This window comes from Euphorbia lathyris, chromosome 1, assembly GCF_963576675.1.
Source record: "Euphorbia lathyris chromosome 1, ddEupLath1.1, whole genome shotgun sequence".
Classification (NCBI taxonomy): Eukaryota; Viridiplantae; Streptophyta; class Magnoliopsida; order Malpighiales; family Euphorbiaceae; genus Euphorbia; species Euphorbia lathyris.
In genome coordinates this window covers 71,242,740-71,258,460 of record NC_088910.1, presented here as the reverse complement: position 1 = coordinate 71,258,460, position 15,721 = coordinate 71,242,740, and the positions used below count along the sequence as shown (strand labels likewise).

Below are 15,721 nucleotides of genomic sequence, written 5' to 3'. Positions count from 1 at the left end.
GCTTGTCTCCATCACGAACGAAATGCATAAATTCATCTGACTCTATTGAGCACCCATCTTCTTCTAAATCTCTCCCTAAGTCATGGTTCATTTCAACTATTTCAGAACCCTCACTTATATGATTTGAGTCTGCAATAGAACACTCACTGTGCCATACCCAAGTTGTATATGTTTTCATAATTCCATTACAGATTAAATGATCCTTAATGAAGTCAATACTACCACCTCTGAGGTTACAACATTTGACACAAGGACAAAAAATATAGTTTGGGTTTGTAGCATTATCAGTTACAAACTTCAGAAACTCTTGTAAGCCTATCCTAAACTGTAGTGACTCCTATCAGCCACCATCAATGATTTATCCATCTTGAACAAACATAATCTATAATCAGTTTTATTCTAACTAATAACAATAAACACATACATTGAAAATAACAAACAACATAGAAAATGTAAATGTAAATGTATCTATAAGACTATAAACCCATCAAAAGTACACGAAAGAATCATCCAATGCGAACACCATTGTCAAAAAACCAGGTAAACATAAAAAATAACAGATATACTAAAACGAGATAAAAACCCTTATTTCAGAATGTAGATACCTAATGTTAAGCAAACAAACTTCGAATTATAGAATGAATATGCAATGGAATAGGTCACAACTAACATGCAGATAGTATAATAATTTCAAGAACTAATCGTTTGAACACAGCGTAATGACTTAAATAAACACTAATAAAAAACCTTACCGAGATGAAGAATTCACGAGGTCGAAGACGATTCACCCGATTGACAGAGGTAAAGCTCGAAGGAGAAGATGAATTGTGTTTAGGCTTTGTAGAGGTAAAGCTCGAAGGAGAAGATCAGTTCCAAAGAATGGGTTTATGCAGAATTGGCCTTATATACCCTTTTCTTTTTTAAGCGCGCAAAATGAAAGTCAAGAGTTTTTGCTCCCCCCGCTTTTCTAATATTTGGTTGCTACTTTTTTATTTTCGTATAACAATGACAGTCATTTATTCGCAATGTCGTCTGATGGTTAAGTGACTTTTCCATCAAAATCGCGTTCTTTTGAGATGACAGAAGACTGTAATCGTAACGTCATCTGAGAATCGAGCGCATTTTTAATTACACCTTCAAACGACAAAGAGTTAAAATACTGTCATGAAAAATATTCAGACGACACGAAAACAAATGTCTGTCATGTATCTTGTGTTATGTGAAAGGGAAAATGGCATAGTGAACTTTTGCTCCATTTTGCACCGTTTTACCCTCGATTGTTCCTGAAACACCTCAAAACACTTATTAGACAAATAATATGCAGAAGACACTATAAATCAAGGTATTAAGGCTAGAAAAACATATAAATAGGATTAAAACTACACTATAGACTTTATGAAATATGGTGATAACAAAAATCCCCTATCAAACCTCCACCTCCACTGGTGTACTAAGGCATTCCAACTTGTCATCATCAATATGTGTAGAAATGGCTTCTTTAATGCTGAGTCTGCCCGTGCTGGTCCTGATGTCTTTAATTGCCTACATCAAAGCTCCAAGAAGCTTCAGGCCCATACTAAGCAAATGAATTCCAGAAGTGTTGCTAGACATAGCCAACCTCTAGGGACCTTCCCCATCACTGATGCTAGCAAAAAGGGGAGAAAACCTCTAAGGTCGAATAAAAACAGAAACATGGACCAGTTTCAGTATCAACATCTCAGCAGCAACAACAACCTTTGACCAAGAAGAAGTCTAACAATGTCTCCATGAAAATTAAACAACCCAAATATGAACTTTGTCTAGTCCTTCTTCTGCACTTATATATTGTTAAATCTTATGTTTGTTTGTTGTTTGCTTTATCTGCTGAGTGTATATATAAAAATGTCTATCTTTTCCATATACTGCCTCTGAATATTAATTGCTTCTAAATAACACCATTACATGCCTTTCTCATTTATAATCAAATGACTCTGTTGAATCAACACTTAACAAAATAATGTCAATGGATAAATAACTATGATACATCAATAATAATAAGGACATTATAAATAACTCTGATACCTCAACGATGATTATAAGGACATTATTTCAGTTTTATTATGCCACACCATTCCTTTGATATATCTTGCTCTGATACATTATGCTTCTGACGTTGAACTTAATTTTACTCTGAACTTCTCAACGTTTAACCTTTTTCAATCTTAAGTAAAATTCTTTTCAATAGCTCAACCCTTACGGGGGAGAATCCAAAAGCAATCTAAATCCAACTATTATAGGGAAGATTAATTTTATTTGTTCTTAACCTCTGAATTTTTGCCAACATCAACATGGGGGAGTTTGTTGAAACACAATTTCCACACTAATTTTGATTATGAAAAAAAATATTAAAAGAAAATTTATAATCCATAATTAGTTTAAACATTAAAATTAAATATTGATTTAATTGGACTAATTGTTTGTTAAGTGTGTTTGATAAAATGAATAAAAGAAAAAAATATAAAATGAATAAAAGAAAAGAAAATAGATAAAGGATTTGAGTAAGATCAAAGGCCCAAACACCAAGCTCAGCCCAACAGCTGGAGGGATCCAGAAGCAAAGCCCGTGCCAAAGTAGGAGTACTTGTTCGGGAAGATAAAGATCAATGCATATCTGGCAAGATCAACGTTGACTTTAGACAACTGACATTGCACCTCTATATATGGAAAGAAGTACAAGGAGTAGACGACTTGTCCCCTGGTCAATTTGGAACCTTTACCCTATTTGTGCAAACAGTCAGACTGATTCTGGCAGCAATCAGAAGCACGATGTCTCCTGAAGATAAAAGAAGGAAAAGAGAGACACAACGGTAGGCTTTTATACTGACTGTTGAGGGTGAAAGCGACAGAAGGGAGCCTTTCCCTCCGATGGTTATTTTGAAATTTGAAATGACCAGCCTCAAAGTGTCAATATAAAAGCCTCATCATTTGCTTCATTTGGACTTGATCATCAACGCTGGAATAGGGTAAAGATTGCAGAACCTTTGTATCTACTATAAGGGTTTATGCTCTACCTGTTGAAAGAGTTCACTAGTGGAGTAAAACCTAGAAGTAGGTATTCTGGGGACCGGATGTAGACAGAAGGAGGTCGAACCATTATAAATCACTACGTAACTATTTCTCTAACTTGTTACTTTACTCCTTCTGATGTATTACTTGCTTTTGTGATTATATACTTAATTTGTGCTTCTGACTATTATGTTTAATAGATCGTTTAATCTTAAGTCACACAGAGGCTCTTCTAGTCAAGCTGCCCTCTATGCAAAACGTTCGGAAGCAAAATCAAGCTTTGTCTCTACTTAACGCAGCAAATGAAGCTTGCCTCTGATTCAGAGCATACCTTGTCTTGTGCTATTAAACTAAATTTGTGAGAAATTTATTATTAAGTAAAATTTTCCCAATAGTTCCATTCACCCCCCTTTGGAACTAGCTTCTATTTACAAGGGACCAACACAATTCTAACCCCAATTCTTACCATTTTTATAATAATGATTAGAGGAGATCTCAACACTCAAATTTTTCCTATGGGAATCCTAACATGTTGAGGCCTCCAAATGGGTTTGTTAATGAGCATAGGGAAAAAGACTTGGGAATGTTTCTTACGAACATGCAAGCCAAGCTCCTCTATAACCCTATAGTTCATAAGACGAGGTGTTGATACACCGAATTTTCATTTTTGTTCCTATAGAGTAGCAAAGACTACAGCTAAATCAAATGCATGCTCCTCCACTTTTTGGCTCTTGACGATCATATCATCAACATAGATTTCCAGCTTGTCACTAATTACATCTTTGAATATTTTATTTACCATTATTTGGTATGTAGCACCTGCATTTTTTAAACCGAACGACATTACTTTGTAACCATAAGTACCTTCATCTATTCGAAAACATGTTCGCAACTAACCATAAGTACCGTCATCTGGGATTTAATGATATCCAATCACTGCATCAAGAAGTGAATAAATCGCATAAACGCCATTTGGTGATAGCTTTTTTCACTAGAAGGACATTGGTTATCCATTTTGGATAGTAGACCTCCTTTATGTGACCATAGTGTTTTAACTTATTGACTTCTGCTTGAATAATTTTCTGCTTTTCAATCATATGTTTCTTTTTCTGGATGATTGGAGTAGCATTTGGATTAACATTCAGAGAGTGCATAATGAGATCTGGAGAAACCCATGTTATATCTTCGGGGCACTAAGCAAAAATGTCAATATTAGCCTTCAGAGTTTCCACCACAGTTGCCTTAGGTTGCTCTTGAATCTCTATAGAGATCTGGACAAATTTTCCTTCAACAAGCTAAACTGTTTCTAAAGCACCTACTGGCTCCACTCTTTCTTTTTCCTCGTCTATAGTATCATGCAATGGTTTCATATTCAAAGAGGTTATATAAGTTTCTTGAGCAATAATTTGATTACCCTGCGCACTTGCCATGCTTTTTGAGCTGGAATTTGCCATGCCAAATGATGGATGGAGAGAGCTCATGCAGACTCTGATAAGAGTGGTCGGCCAATAATCACATTATAAGGTAAAACCGAATCAATTATCAGGAATTCGACCTTTGTGATCCATTTGACTGGACCATCGCCAATTGCTACCCCCATTTGTGTACTACCCAATAAAGGTACCGAATGACCAGAAATCCCCACAATAGGTGGCAAGGCAGGAGACAAATTCTCCAGATCAAGACATAATGCTTCATATGCCTTACGAGCTATGATATTGATTGAACATCTTGTATCAATAAAAACTCTTCGGACCTTGTATTCTTCCAATAAAATCTCAATAACCAAGGCATCGTCGTGTGCCTTGCGAGAAAATTTGCCAAAAGAAATCTAGACTCTATTATTCACAGTTTATCTTCAAATACTCGTTTTCTCTTGATTGGTCAATCTTCCTTTGGGCTACTTGTGCAATTACATTGATTACGCCTCTAAGGGCCCGCTCTTCTTGATGCTTATATTTAGGCTCCCCTGACTTTATTGCATTCTTAAGAAAGTTTTCTAGCTTTCCAGCCTCAACCATTTTGTTGAGCTCAGTTGTTAACTGTCTGCATTCTTCAGTATCATGACCTTTATTCTTGTGGAACTCACAATATAGACTGTTATGTCTTCAGTCTGGTGCTTTCAGCTTTGGTGGATATTGATTAGGTTGCCTGTTTGACTCCACCCAGTATAAAGTTTCTTTTCTAAGAGCGTTAAGGGGACCATAGTTTTGATATGTTTGCTCTTTGGATCTCCTATGCTCATCCATATTCTTATCGCTTTTAGACTCCTACGGGTGATGGACTAACCCCAATTGATCATTTAGCAATGGATTTAATCGATGACCATCCCATTTGATAAAATCACGTGCTCTCCTTATAAGAGCAGGAAATGTCTTCGGCCTTTAGGTTATCAATTCTTTCTACAAATCCTTGCTTCGACAATTGCTTGCCATGGCCTCCACTGCTCTATCTACATTTAGATGGTTAATCTGGATGGCGGTTCATTGAAACCTTTCCACCCACTCCTTCAAAGATTCACTCGGATCCTACACAAGATAATTTAAATCCTGCATCATCTTACTTTCATGAATGGAAGTGATAAATTGTTCAACAAACTCCTTCAACATCTGCTTGAATTGTCCGATGGATCCTTGCAATAACTGATCATACCAATAAGCTGCTAAATCCTTCAAATTTGTTAAAAACAACTGACACATGAGGGCATCGGGTAGCCGTCATCATCTAGAGGGCCTTGAGAAAAAAAAAATTTAACATGCAAAGTAAGATCAATCATACCGTTATAATCCTTAAGGAGTGGATATTTGAATCCCCGGGGCATAGGCTGATTCATAAATTTCAAAACTAAGTGGAGTATCCACATCAGTAGTTTCTATCAATCTTGACTTTAATCCTTCATCTTTCATGACATGTCGAAGCTCCTTTCTTATAAGATTATATACATCCTGCTTTAAAGAAGTTGCCTCTTCCATCTTCGATTTTGGAGTTGGTCGTTGATTTCTACGCTCAGGAGATCTGGATATATCTGACCTTTTATGATTTTCTTCGTAGCGGCGAATTAAGGATTCAGTGGAATCATGATGAATGTCTCGATGCCGCTTCAGGGATCTGGAACCTTCATGTATTGGAAATTGTTTAAGAGGCGTAGGTGAACGATAATATCTTCTATATATGGACTAACATTTTTCTCCTTCGATCTTCCCCTAATAACCTTAGGGATGAGATTCTTCTGAAGCTTCTCTTTTCCTTGGACAGGCTCGGGCGATGTGATGTCTTATGGAACAAGTTGTTGAACCATGCCTGCCTATATACCTATTCACCTCTTTAGCCTGTTTAAGCTCCTCCCTCATCACCTCCATTTGCATCGCATGTTCCGCTCTTAGAATATTCATACTCTTAAACGAAGCCTATTTTGTATATCCTTTTCTTTGTTGTACCATCCATAAACCAATGCTGCTCATGATCCAAAGATCCTAAACAAGCCTCGATTTTTTTATCCAAAGCTAGCGAGATGTGCAAAGGTACTAGCACATTATTACTAACATCTACTTGGCCACGATTAAGTGCAGCCGAAGTATTAAGAATATCTGGAACTTGCTGAAGAATTGACTGAACCACGAAACTATTTAGATGAGCCATTTGTTCAAAGTTCGTCTATGCTCACCGCACCACTTGATGTCTTTCAATCTATATAAGGTCTTGATCAGACGTAAACGGACCTGGATATAATCAACAAATAGTTAGGGAGGAGCCAGAATCTGGCAACCCCTCTCTAATGTTTAAGTCAACAATGTACTTGAAGTAAGATAACTTGAAAGCAGAATGCTTTTAGAGAATAATTGCATACACGTTTAGAAACATAAATGTGACTGAATACCTTTTCACGTGTAAATGGTTTATTGGTTCGTGCACCATTCTCTTTTCACTTTTCTGCAAGATACGACGTGTTATCGGGATTAGGAGTGTGTATCTTTGGAATCTGGAATGCTTATTAATTCATGTGTCCAGTTAGTTGTGCTTTATGCTAAAGCTTTTGATTGGTGAACGTGTCCAAGCCAATTCTTTTTATTTCGTGTTATATAGGTATATATTTCAAAAATTACATTTTACTTTTTATGTATTTAAATTTTCTTGTCTCATTTGATCATTTAAAAATATAAAAATATAATAATTAATTATTATTCAGAATTAATTTGAAAAAATTAAATGAACACAATTTATGAGAGAAGAAAAAATATAATAAAGGTAAATGACGATAGAATTATCTTAAAATCTCTTTCTATAAAATCTAGAGGTCGCTTGTAAATTTCACTTATTTTAGTGGAATTTACTTAAAAGCATATCCAATTCAACTCATGAAAATATGGAACTGAAAATCAATTCCTGAACATTTTAAGGAATTCATTCATTTTAAGCGAATTCTAAAAGCTAAATTTACAAAAAGTTGAACAAAACTAACAATACAAAGGGGGGAAAACACACAAACATCAAACTAATTGAAAAGAATATACAAATATCAACATTCGGTGCATTGGTCATGAAATCTTCTCACTCTTTTATGAAACACTCAGAAAGGTTTGGATTGAAAATATTTTAAAATATGAATAAATTCAGCCATACAAAACCCGAGCTTCAATGAAATATTTAAAAAAGAAATACATAGAAAACGACATAATAATAGAAGAAAAATGAGAAAAATAAAATAAAATAAATGGAAAAGGAGAATGATAAGCTCTGTATATGTATATATGCAGGCAAGGGGGTCAAATATTCTGTAGGTATATTTCCCTTGTCCAACACAGCTCACTGACTTCACCGGAGTTAGACAAGGTGGCAACACCGCAAAAGGCAACCTCATCACACCACAGATGACATCAGATACAAAGGCAATCAATCCGCTTCCTAAAAATAATTTGATTTCTAACATAACTTGCTTCAGAAATACTCTTCGAGAAAGAGGGGAATGTGACAGAAAAGGGTTTTAAATTATATAGAAATTTTATTTAAACTTATGAAAAATGAGCAGCAGTCATGAGGAAACTCAAATGGTTTTGTGGGAGCTTCAGAATATCAAAGGTTACAGGATTTATATACACTTTACTTCCAAAAGCAGTCAGCTATGAATGAGTTTATGCATTTGAAACATTCTAACTATAGGCCTTCTCAGTTCCTCCATATTCAGTTGCATTCTTCATAGGCCTCATCAAGGAGATTGAACTTTCAAAATTGCAAACAACTGAATTTACCACATCTGCTAATAATGTTGTGTTTTATGCAACAATTTTGCAGAGAAACGCTTCAAGTTGGAAGCGAGGACATCTGTATTTCCTCTTCCAAAATACCATTTGATGGATCCGGATGCTGCATAGAACCCTTTTTACTTCGTTCCAAAGAAGTTGCTTCATGAATGCCTACAGCAATTGTCATAATATATGTCAAAACTAAAACAAGAGTACAATGAGTCACTGGGCACGTATATATAGGATAAAATCCATCAACAAACATGAAAAAACACAACATTCATGTTCTTCCTACTACATCAATGTGCTCATTTTGATTTTATTGCATTATCTATGTGATGGAAAACCAAATAATATTAGCAAGGTAATAGACTGAATACAGCAAAGTTCAATAGAATAATGGGAGAAACGCGTGATCTTTATTACCGATAGGAGAGATTAGTATAATAAACAACAAGAGCTATAAATGGACTGAGAGTAACTCCCTACCCCCACAGGAACAAACTGGTTAAGTTATAATGAAATAACTTCTGTACTTACCAAAGCCCAAAATTAAGGAGCAAATGATGAAGCCTGGTAGAGAGAAGTCCATATTATAGATAAGCTCCATGACAATGATGCATCCTCCAGCTACCATTAAATGCCTTGGAGAGGAGAAAACCATGTGCAATCTACAAAAGCAAAGTTAGCTTCATCTATAAATTTCCTGCATAAAAATAGCCTTTATAACATTAAGATATGAACATTCATAACTGCTACATCAGAAAAGAAAAATGACACACATAATAACAAAGAACACAGTCAACTACGATATATATATATATATATATATATACAAGTTAGATGAAGCAAGATTGGATTTAAAAAAAAAAAAATTGTGAAGTAATGGAGTGGAATCCTTGTGTATATAATGCCATATCATAAGAACGATGCAAGAGTACCCCTAGAAAAGTATCAGTACAGAAAAATTATGAGAATAATAATGTTTTATCAGAAATGTTAAAATATAAAGAGGCTGCTCCAACGCATGAGATTCTACTATTGAAGTAGGAAAGTGTATATATTTCATATTGTAAAGTAATACAAGCAGGTAAAATTTCTCCATATCCAGATGCCAGTACAATGTCTCAACACCCCTTCCATGCTGTCATATGACATGTGGAAATGACATCATCGACAACATCTCCCTTGGAGCAAACAAAAATATAAAAGAAATTTGGCACTTGGTAAACCATAATTCTACAGGTCCACAAAGGTTAGCATCTTAACATGTAGATGAAAATTTATATCATGGATAGTACAGGATTGTATAAACAAGAAAAAGTGAAATCAAATGATCAGGTAACCGTGCCTAATTTATAGTGGAGCACTGGAAAAAGTGGACATGAAAAAGGAAACAGCCTGGACATGCACAAGCAGGGACAACAATGTTCGTTCCAGCACGCTAGTCAAAACAATCAACTCATCAGAAAATTACCCTAGCATGATTGAACTAAATAGCCAAGAGCAGCATATATGTGACTAAAAAGGGGGCGGCCCGGTGCACTACGCGTTCCCGCTGAGCGAGGGTCCGGGGAGGGGTCCCACCACAAGGGTGTACTGGGGGCAAGCCTTCCCCTACCAATTTATTTGGCAAGAGGCCGCTCCTAAGACTCGAACCCGTGACCTCTTGGTCACACGACAACAACGTTTACCGTTGCGCCAAGGCTCGCCCTCTAGCAGCATATATGTGACTATCAAAAAATATTACCTCTCTTCTGCAATGCTGTCGATATAAAATATCAAGATAATCCCAAAAAGTACAGTGCTTAGAAATGGCCAAGATGAAAATGACATCACTGCTCTGTCACTAGAATTTGATCCCTGACACATTCCAACAGAGATTTAGTTCAAACTACCCAAAGCAAAGAGAGATAAAACAGAAGAAACCACTCATCAGACTTACCACAATGAAGTCCCACATGGCAACAGGAAATAAAATGCATGTTGCAGAAGTAATGGTGATGGCATTAAGTCTTCGTTTTAGCTGATTCTGAAGAAAAGAAATCGCTATAATGCATAAGAGAATATAAAGAGAAACTGATGGTCTAGAAGAGAACGACTGCTGATTCGAATTTCTTTCCACAAAGAGAAGAAACAATAATATGCATGGATGAATGTCAATACCTTGAGTGAAACACGCCGTGCAATCACCCTTCTTAAAGCTGATAATATGCCTGCAAGGATCGGAACTATCATTCCTGTCACACTCAAAACTTCTTCTGTATGACCCTCTGCATCACCAGCATCTTTGAATGGTATTTTACATATTAAGTTAACAAGAGGTGTTTTGACAATTCACATTGTACAACATAAAAACAAATTACAAGCTGAAGGATATAAAATGGCGAATATGTCAACAAAATAATCTAGGGAAGCTGAAGGATATAAAATGGCGAATATGTGGCCATCGCCCACCCTTGAGATAGTAAGTAGAAAGACACCAACATTGCAATGAGACCACCTACCTGGTAAGAGATGAAACATTCACTAAAAAAGTCAACAAAATTGGTTGCTATTCATTATCTTTTAAACAATCAACATTTATGGAAATGCTTTAAAATAGAAGAACCACTCTAGCAATAATGTCAAGCATAAAATAGCAGTTCACAAAGCAAAGATATTGTCAATGCTTTTGGAGGATTGAAGGCACATATAAGCCATGGGTTTCTCAACAGCCAAAAGAAAAGTATGTCGAACATAAGGATTGTATTATTTGCTAGAGGTTACCTTTTTCAAGAGATGGCTCCTGTGACCATATAATGCGGCAGATAATACTCCAAGAACAGCACCAGAGTACTCCGCCAATATAGCTCTAGAGTCAAAACAAACAATAAGTAAATTATTCTATAACTATCAATAAAATACAGAATTGGGAAGAGAAAAATACAATCCACCACACTATCACCAGATTACATACAAGCACATAGAATACTGAAATTGCAGCTCAGAAGCTCTATATTTGAGCATCAAGAAATCCATAAAAAAACCAATACTGATAAGTGGGCAGAAGGTGCCATTTAATGAGGAAAGAATGGCAGATCTTCTGGTTTGACCAGAAATAGTATTTAAAATTCAGTGATACAAATGGTATAATTCGAGAAAGGAGCAAAACTTTCAGACTATCAACTAATCAACATAAACCAACTTTTCAGCTGCCACAAGGACAAGAGGATTCTATGTCCCAAATTGAAAACAATGGAACAACAAATAACAATGTGTTCACGTGTTTTCTAAGATTTTCATAAGGGACCATGGTATTTGTCAATAATTTCTAGTGTGGCTTGTAACTGTCCCTCTCCTCTCTTTTTTTGCAATTGCAAAGTACTCCAGCCTTAAAATATTTCTTCTTCGACAAATTTTATCAGCTTTTTGCTTGCTATGCTCATCCTAAATATTTTACCATGAAACTTGAATTGAAACTCATAAAAAGCAGTCTCTCAATTCCAGTACCTTGAAAACATTGGATTCCAGGCATTAGATATTCCTACTTACAGTTCCTCATTTACAAAGCCTAGCACCACAAAAGTAAACAGAGGCAGATAGCCAAAAACGAGGGTCTTAAATTAATACTAAAATAAAGCACACCTAATACCTTAAAAGCCACCGTAAAATATATATATCTATATTCAGTCAAAGCAAATACTTGATGAGAAAAAGAAGGTTGGTTATCTCACTCAAGATTTCTTGAAGCTTTGGATCACCCACTCAAAGAATACATTATCCTCCAGATGGAACAGTATATAACCTCATTAGACAACCATCAATGTTAAAGCTATGGATCATCACTTGCCACATACAGCATTAACAGATGATCTACCAAATTCCCATCCCACTAAATCATGTAGGTTGAGATTTGCCGCCTTTATTGAGTCCAAATCCACTGGAATGAAGCCATCAATTGAGGGATGAAGAATGATGCAGATTGTATGTCAATAGGGGCTTTAACTAGTAGCATCTTCCTCCGAAAAAACTCCCTTCCCAACTCAAATTATTTATCTTAACATCAGTTCTTCAATGGAAACTTCAAATAAACAATTAGATCTACATGATCCAACCCTCAACTTATATCTAAACCAGTATTTCCAAGATTTTATAGAATTCTTATTTTTTTCCATTTTTTGTCGCATCTTCTAATTTTGCATCAACCTTCAAACAACGAGTTTTCCTTAGGTACAAAATATTGATACAACAACTAAAACATGGGAAAGTGATGCATACTGGTAGAGAACATATAGAAGGATTGAGTACATGATTGGAAGATAAAAAGAGTCTATATGTGCTTCGGTGTTCCAATTGCTTCAAGTGAACCAAAATAAGACTCTCTAATATTAGTATAGCTGGAAATCTATACTTTGGAGCATTCTAAATCAGGCATCACATCTGCAAAGGATCTTTTTTCATCTACAATTAGCATTTAATTTCCATAATACAGATTGCCACACACAAATCTCCGGGCTTCAATCCATGCCATACAACAGATAACTACAAAAATGACGGAATTTACAAGCAAAGTCGAAAAGAACCTGAAAAGCATGTGAATATTGGTGCAATGTTCTTCACAAGTACAAACCTACCTAACTGGTCCACATGACTTTAGGCCCTTTATCCACAAGATGAAGTATAAAGCTGTTATGGCCCCATTAATGATTGATGGAACTACCTGCATAAAAATAAAAACCAAGAAGTCAAAAGTAATGTGGCATTCACTTTCCTTTACTGTGAATATTACAGTAAAAAGAAATTTCCTAACTAACCTGTTGATTAGAGAGCGGTCTTCCTTTCCAAGGCTTTTGCAGAGCTAAAAACAATATGGATGATGGAACTAGACAACTGAAGATAAAAAGTAATACTGAAGCTCCAGTCTGAGACAAATAGTGATGCGTGGAGTAAACTGACCATATTCTCAACAAAATTCCAACAAGATGAATTATCTGTAAAGGAGTATGCCTGTGAATAGACAACCAAAATCATTGCTATGGAATACTTTTGCTTTACTAAGAGCAACCAAAAGGGAAAGGTCGTATTCTGCAAACAGGTGTACAAACAGAAGTTTACCAATGCCATTTAAATATTTTTTTCATGATGAAAACAATGCAACACTACCATCCCAACTTGTTCACTTAACTAAAGTTTGTAAAGATTGAATGAGTAGATTAAGGAGTAAAACGTTTACAAGCAAACTGAATTTGGAGTTGAAGATAAAATTAATACGCTCCAAGAAACCAGACTTAAAATCATATCAACAATAACAAACTTAAAAAGTCATGTATAGAGTTGATAATCATGCAAATTCCAATCAATATTTAAGCTAGTAAAATCCTATTCTTTGCCAGTTGCAATTCAGCAATATATACACAAAAGTTAATAGTACACAAACTTCCTGGGAGCATTTCTAAACATAATGCAACTAGTATTAGCAGAGTGAAGCCAATAAGTGATTCTAAACTTTATGTGTTTAGAAAGTATAAACCAATTTGTCCATTTTTCCGTCCCCAGAAGAACACAAGTAATGTTCACATAACGCCTCATTTGAAAAGGTGCGCAAACACTTGCAAGATTAGCTACTGATTTGAGAAAAAATAAGAAGAGTTGAAACATAAATAAATAAATAAAATTGTTCTGCTTCTACATTTTGTTAAACATAAGCTACAATGTCTTTGCAGATCAAGATTTTTTGTTCTAAGTCTTCGGGAAAAAAAAATCCTAGCATTAAATTACTTGGCAGAATTGGGATAATTTTCTGAGGAACTAAACTAAAAACGTTAGGGTTAGGTTAGAGTAAAATTACCTGAAATGAGGAGATCCTCGATCATCACTAATTTGATTTGGAGACATCATTTTTATTTATCTGATTTACTTGGAAAATGGATGGAATGGAATAGTAGAGATCTCTTCAGCTGAGTTGCTATGTAATATAATGCTGAAATTAGAGGCAAAAGAAATCGAACAACAAAATTTAAATGGTAGATTGATGGCTGGCTATTAGTTTATTGGTGATGTTTCAGAGTACTAAACTAAACAGGGTTGCGTCTCAAGGAACATGATGAACTCACCGAGTGCCCGTCTCGACCCGAGCTGGATTCTACTGCTGTAGCTTTGCACTGGGCTGGGCGTTAGAAGCCCATTTTTATAAGAGAAAATCAAGTCAATATATATGTTTTAGGAAGGAAAATAGGGAAAATTATAAAATTGGGTAAAATGGGAGACACATTTATATATTTAACCCATTTATTCAACCTACTACATATTTATATTGTTTTTATGTGACTTTTCTATAATACCCCTAACCTTTCCACTTCCCCTTACGCGAACAGTCTCTCCCCTCTTCTCCTTGGTTAAACGAAACGGTTGGTAGCTTCTCCATTAAAGATTTCAAGATTTTTTATCTTCCTATCTTCCTTTAAATTGCACAAAATCTGCACAATTTCTATAAATCACCATGTATTTCTCTTCTTTCTTTCTTCATCTCTTGATTCTTTATCTTCTTTATCCTAGAAAACGAAGTCATGGTTCTTCATCTTCCATTTCCTGCTCGTTTTTTGGTTTCTTTCTTCTTGTGACCATCGAAGAAATGGTGACTACGTTATTTTCATCGTTTTCCCCAGTTTATCATATTGTTTTCGTCGAAAAATGTAATTATATATTGTTTTCTCTGCGTTTTTTCCCATAAATTCACTTAGCATATGTCGTTTTCGCGAAGTCTGCGGGGAGAAATTTATCGATTTAACTTCGTGAAACGATGATTACGCGAAGTTTGCGAGGTAATTCGATAAATTTCTCCCGCAGACTCCGCGTAATCATCATTTCGCGAAGTCAGAGCGTCACATTTCTCCTCACAGACGTCGCGAAATCATCGTTTTGCTAAGTAAAATCACCATGTTCCTTGCACATTTATTTTCGCATACTTAGCGAATCCTCATTTCGCGAAGCCAAATCTTCTTTTTTTTCTGCCTAACACGATTAATTTTTTCTGAAGGTGATTGAATACATAATATTCATTCCTGGAAGCCGGCGTGCTGGGGTGCCATGAGAGACATCCATTCCAAAAGGCTTGGACTTCCAACCATCGGTGGTGAATAGGAGCTTACACCGTGGGACACGTCCATCCCTCAGTGGTGAATAAGAGCCTATGTATCGTGAGACATCCATCCATTGGTGGTGAATAAGAGTTTATGTATAATGAAATGATTTGTTAGAAGTTTATTGTGGCAATCTTGTTCTGTACCGTGAGACACATCCATCCATCGGTAGTGAATAGGAGCATATGTATCATGAAGTGATTTGTTAGGAGTTTATTGTGGAAATCTTGTTGTAAATTTTGATAATGTTAGAATCCGTTGTTGTTTGGCATTTTTTGTTATATACCACTTAGCGAATTTTGTTATAAACACAACC

At 35.7% G+C, this 15,721-nt stretch overlaps 1 protein-coding gene across 4 annotated transcripts; it reads right to left on the bottom strand.

Moving 5' to 3' along the window:
* Positions 1-8,023: 8,023 nt before the first annotated feature.
* LOC136201442 (uncharacterized) lies at positions 8,024-14,429 on the bottom strand. Of its 4 annotated transcripts, XM_065992110.1 has the most exons (11): positions 14,380-14,429; positions 14,115-14,246; positions 13,081-13,273; positions 12,901-12,986; positions 11,054-11,138; positions 10,713-10,791; positions 10,451-10,581; positions 10,230-10,316; positions 10,035-10,147; positions 8,825-8,955; positions 8,024-8,455 (listed from the first exon to the last, which is right to left on the bottom strand). In XM_065992110.1, the coding sequence occupies exons 2-11, from the start codon at positions 14,162-14,164 to the stop codon at positions 8,343-8,345; spliced, it is 1,068 nt and encodes a 355-aa protein (XP_065848182.1). In that variant the 5' UTR covers positions 14,165-14,246; positions 14,380-14,429; the 3' UTR covers positions 8,024-8,342. The 4 variants fall into 4 exon arrangements, 3 of the variants coding, with proteins under 3 accessions (XP_065848182.1, XP_065848176.1, XP_065848191.1); XR_010673844.1 differs by lacking the exon at positions 14,380-14,429 and having other exon boundaries at positions 8,825-8,990; positions 14,115-14,367; XM_065992104.1 differs by lacking the exon at positions 14,380-14,429 and having other exon boundaries at positions 14,115-14,364.
* Between the last annotated feature and the right edge of the window lie 1,292 nt (positions 14,430-15,721).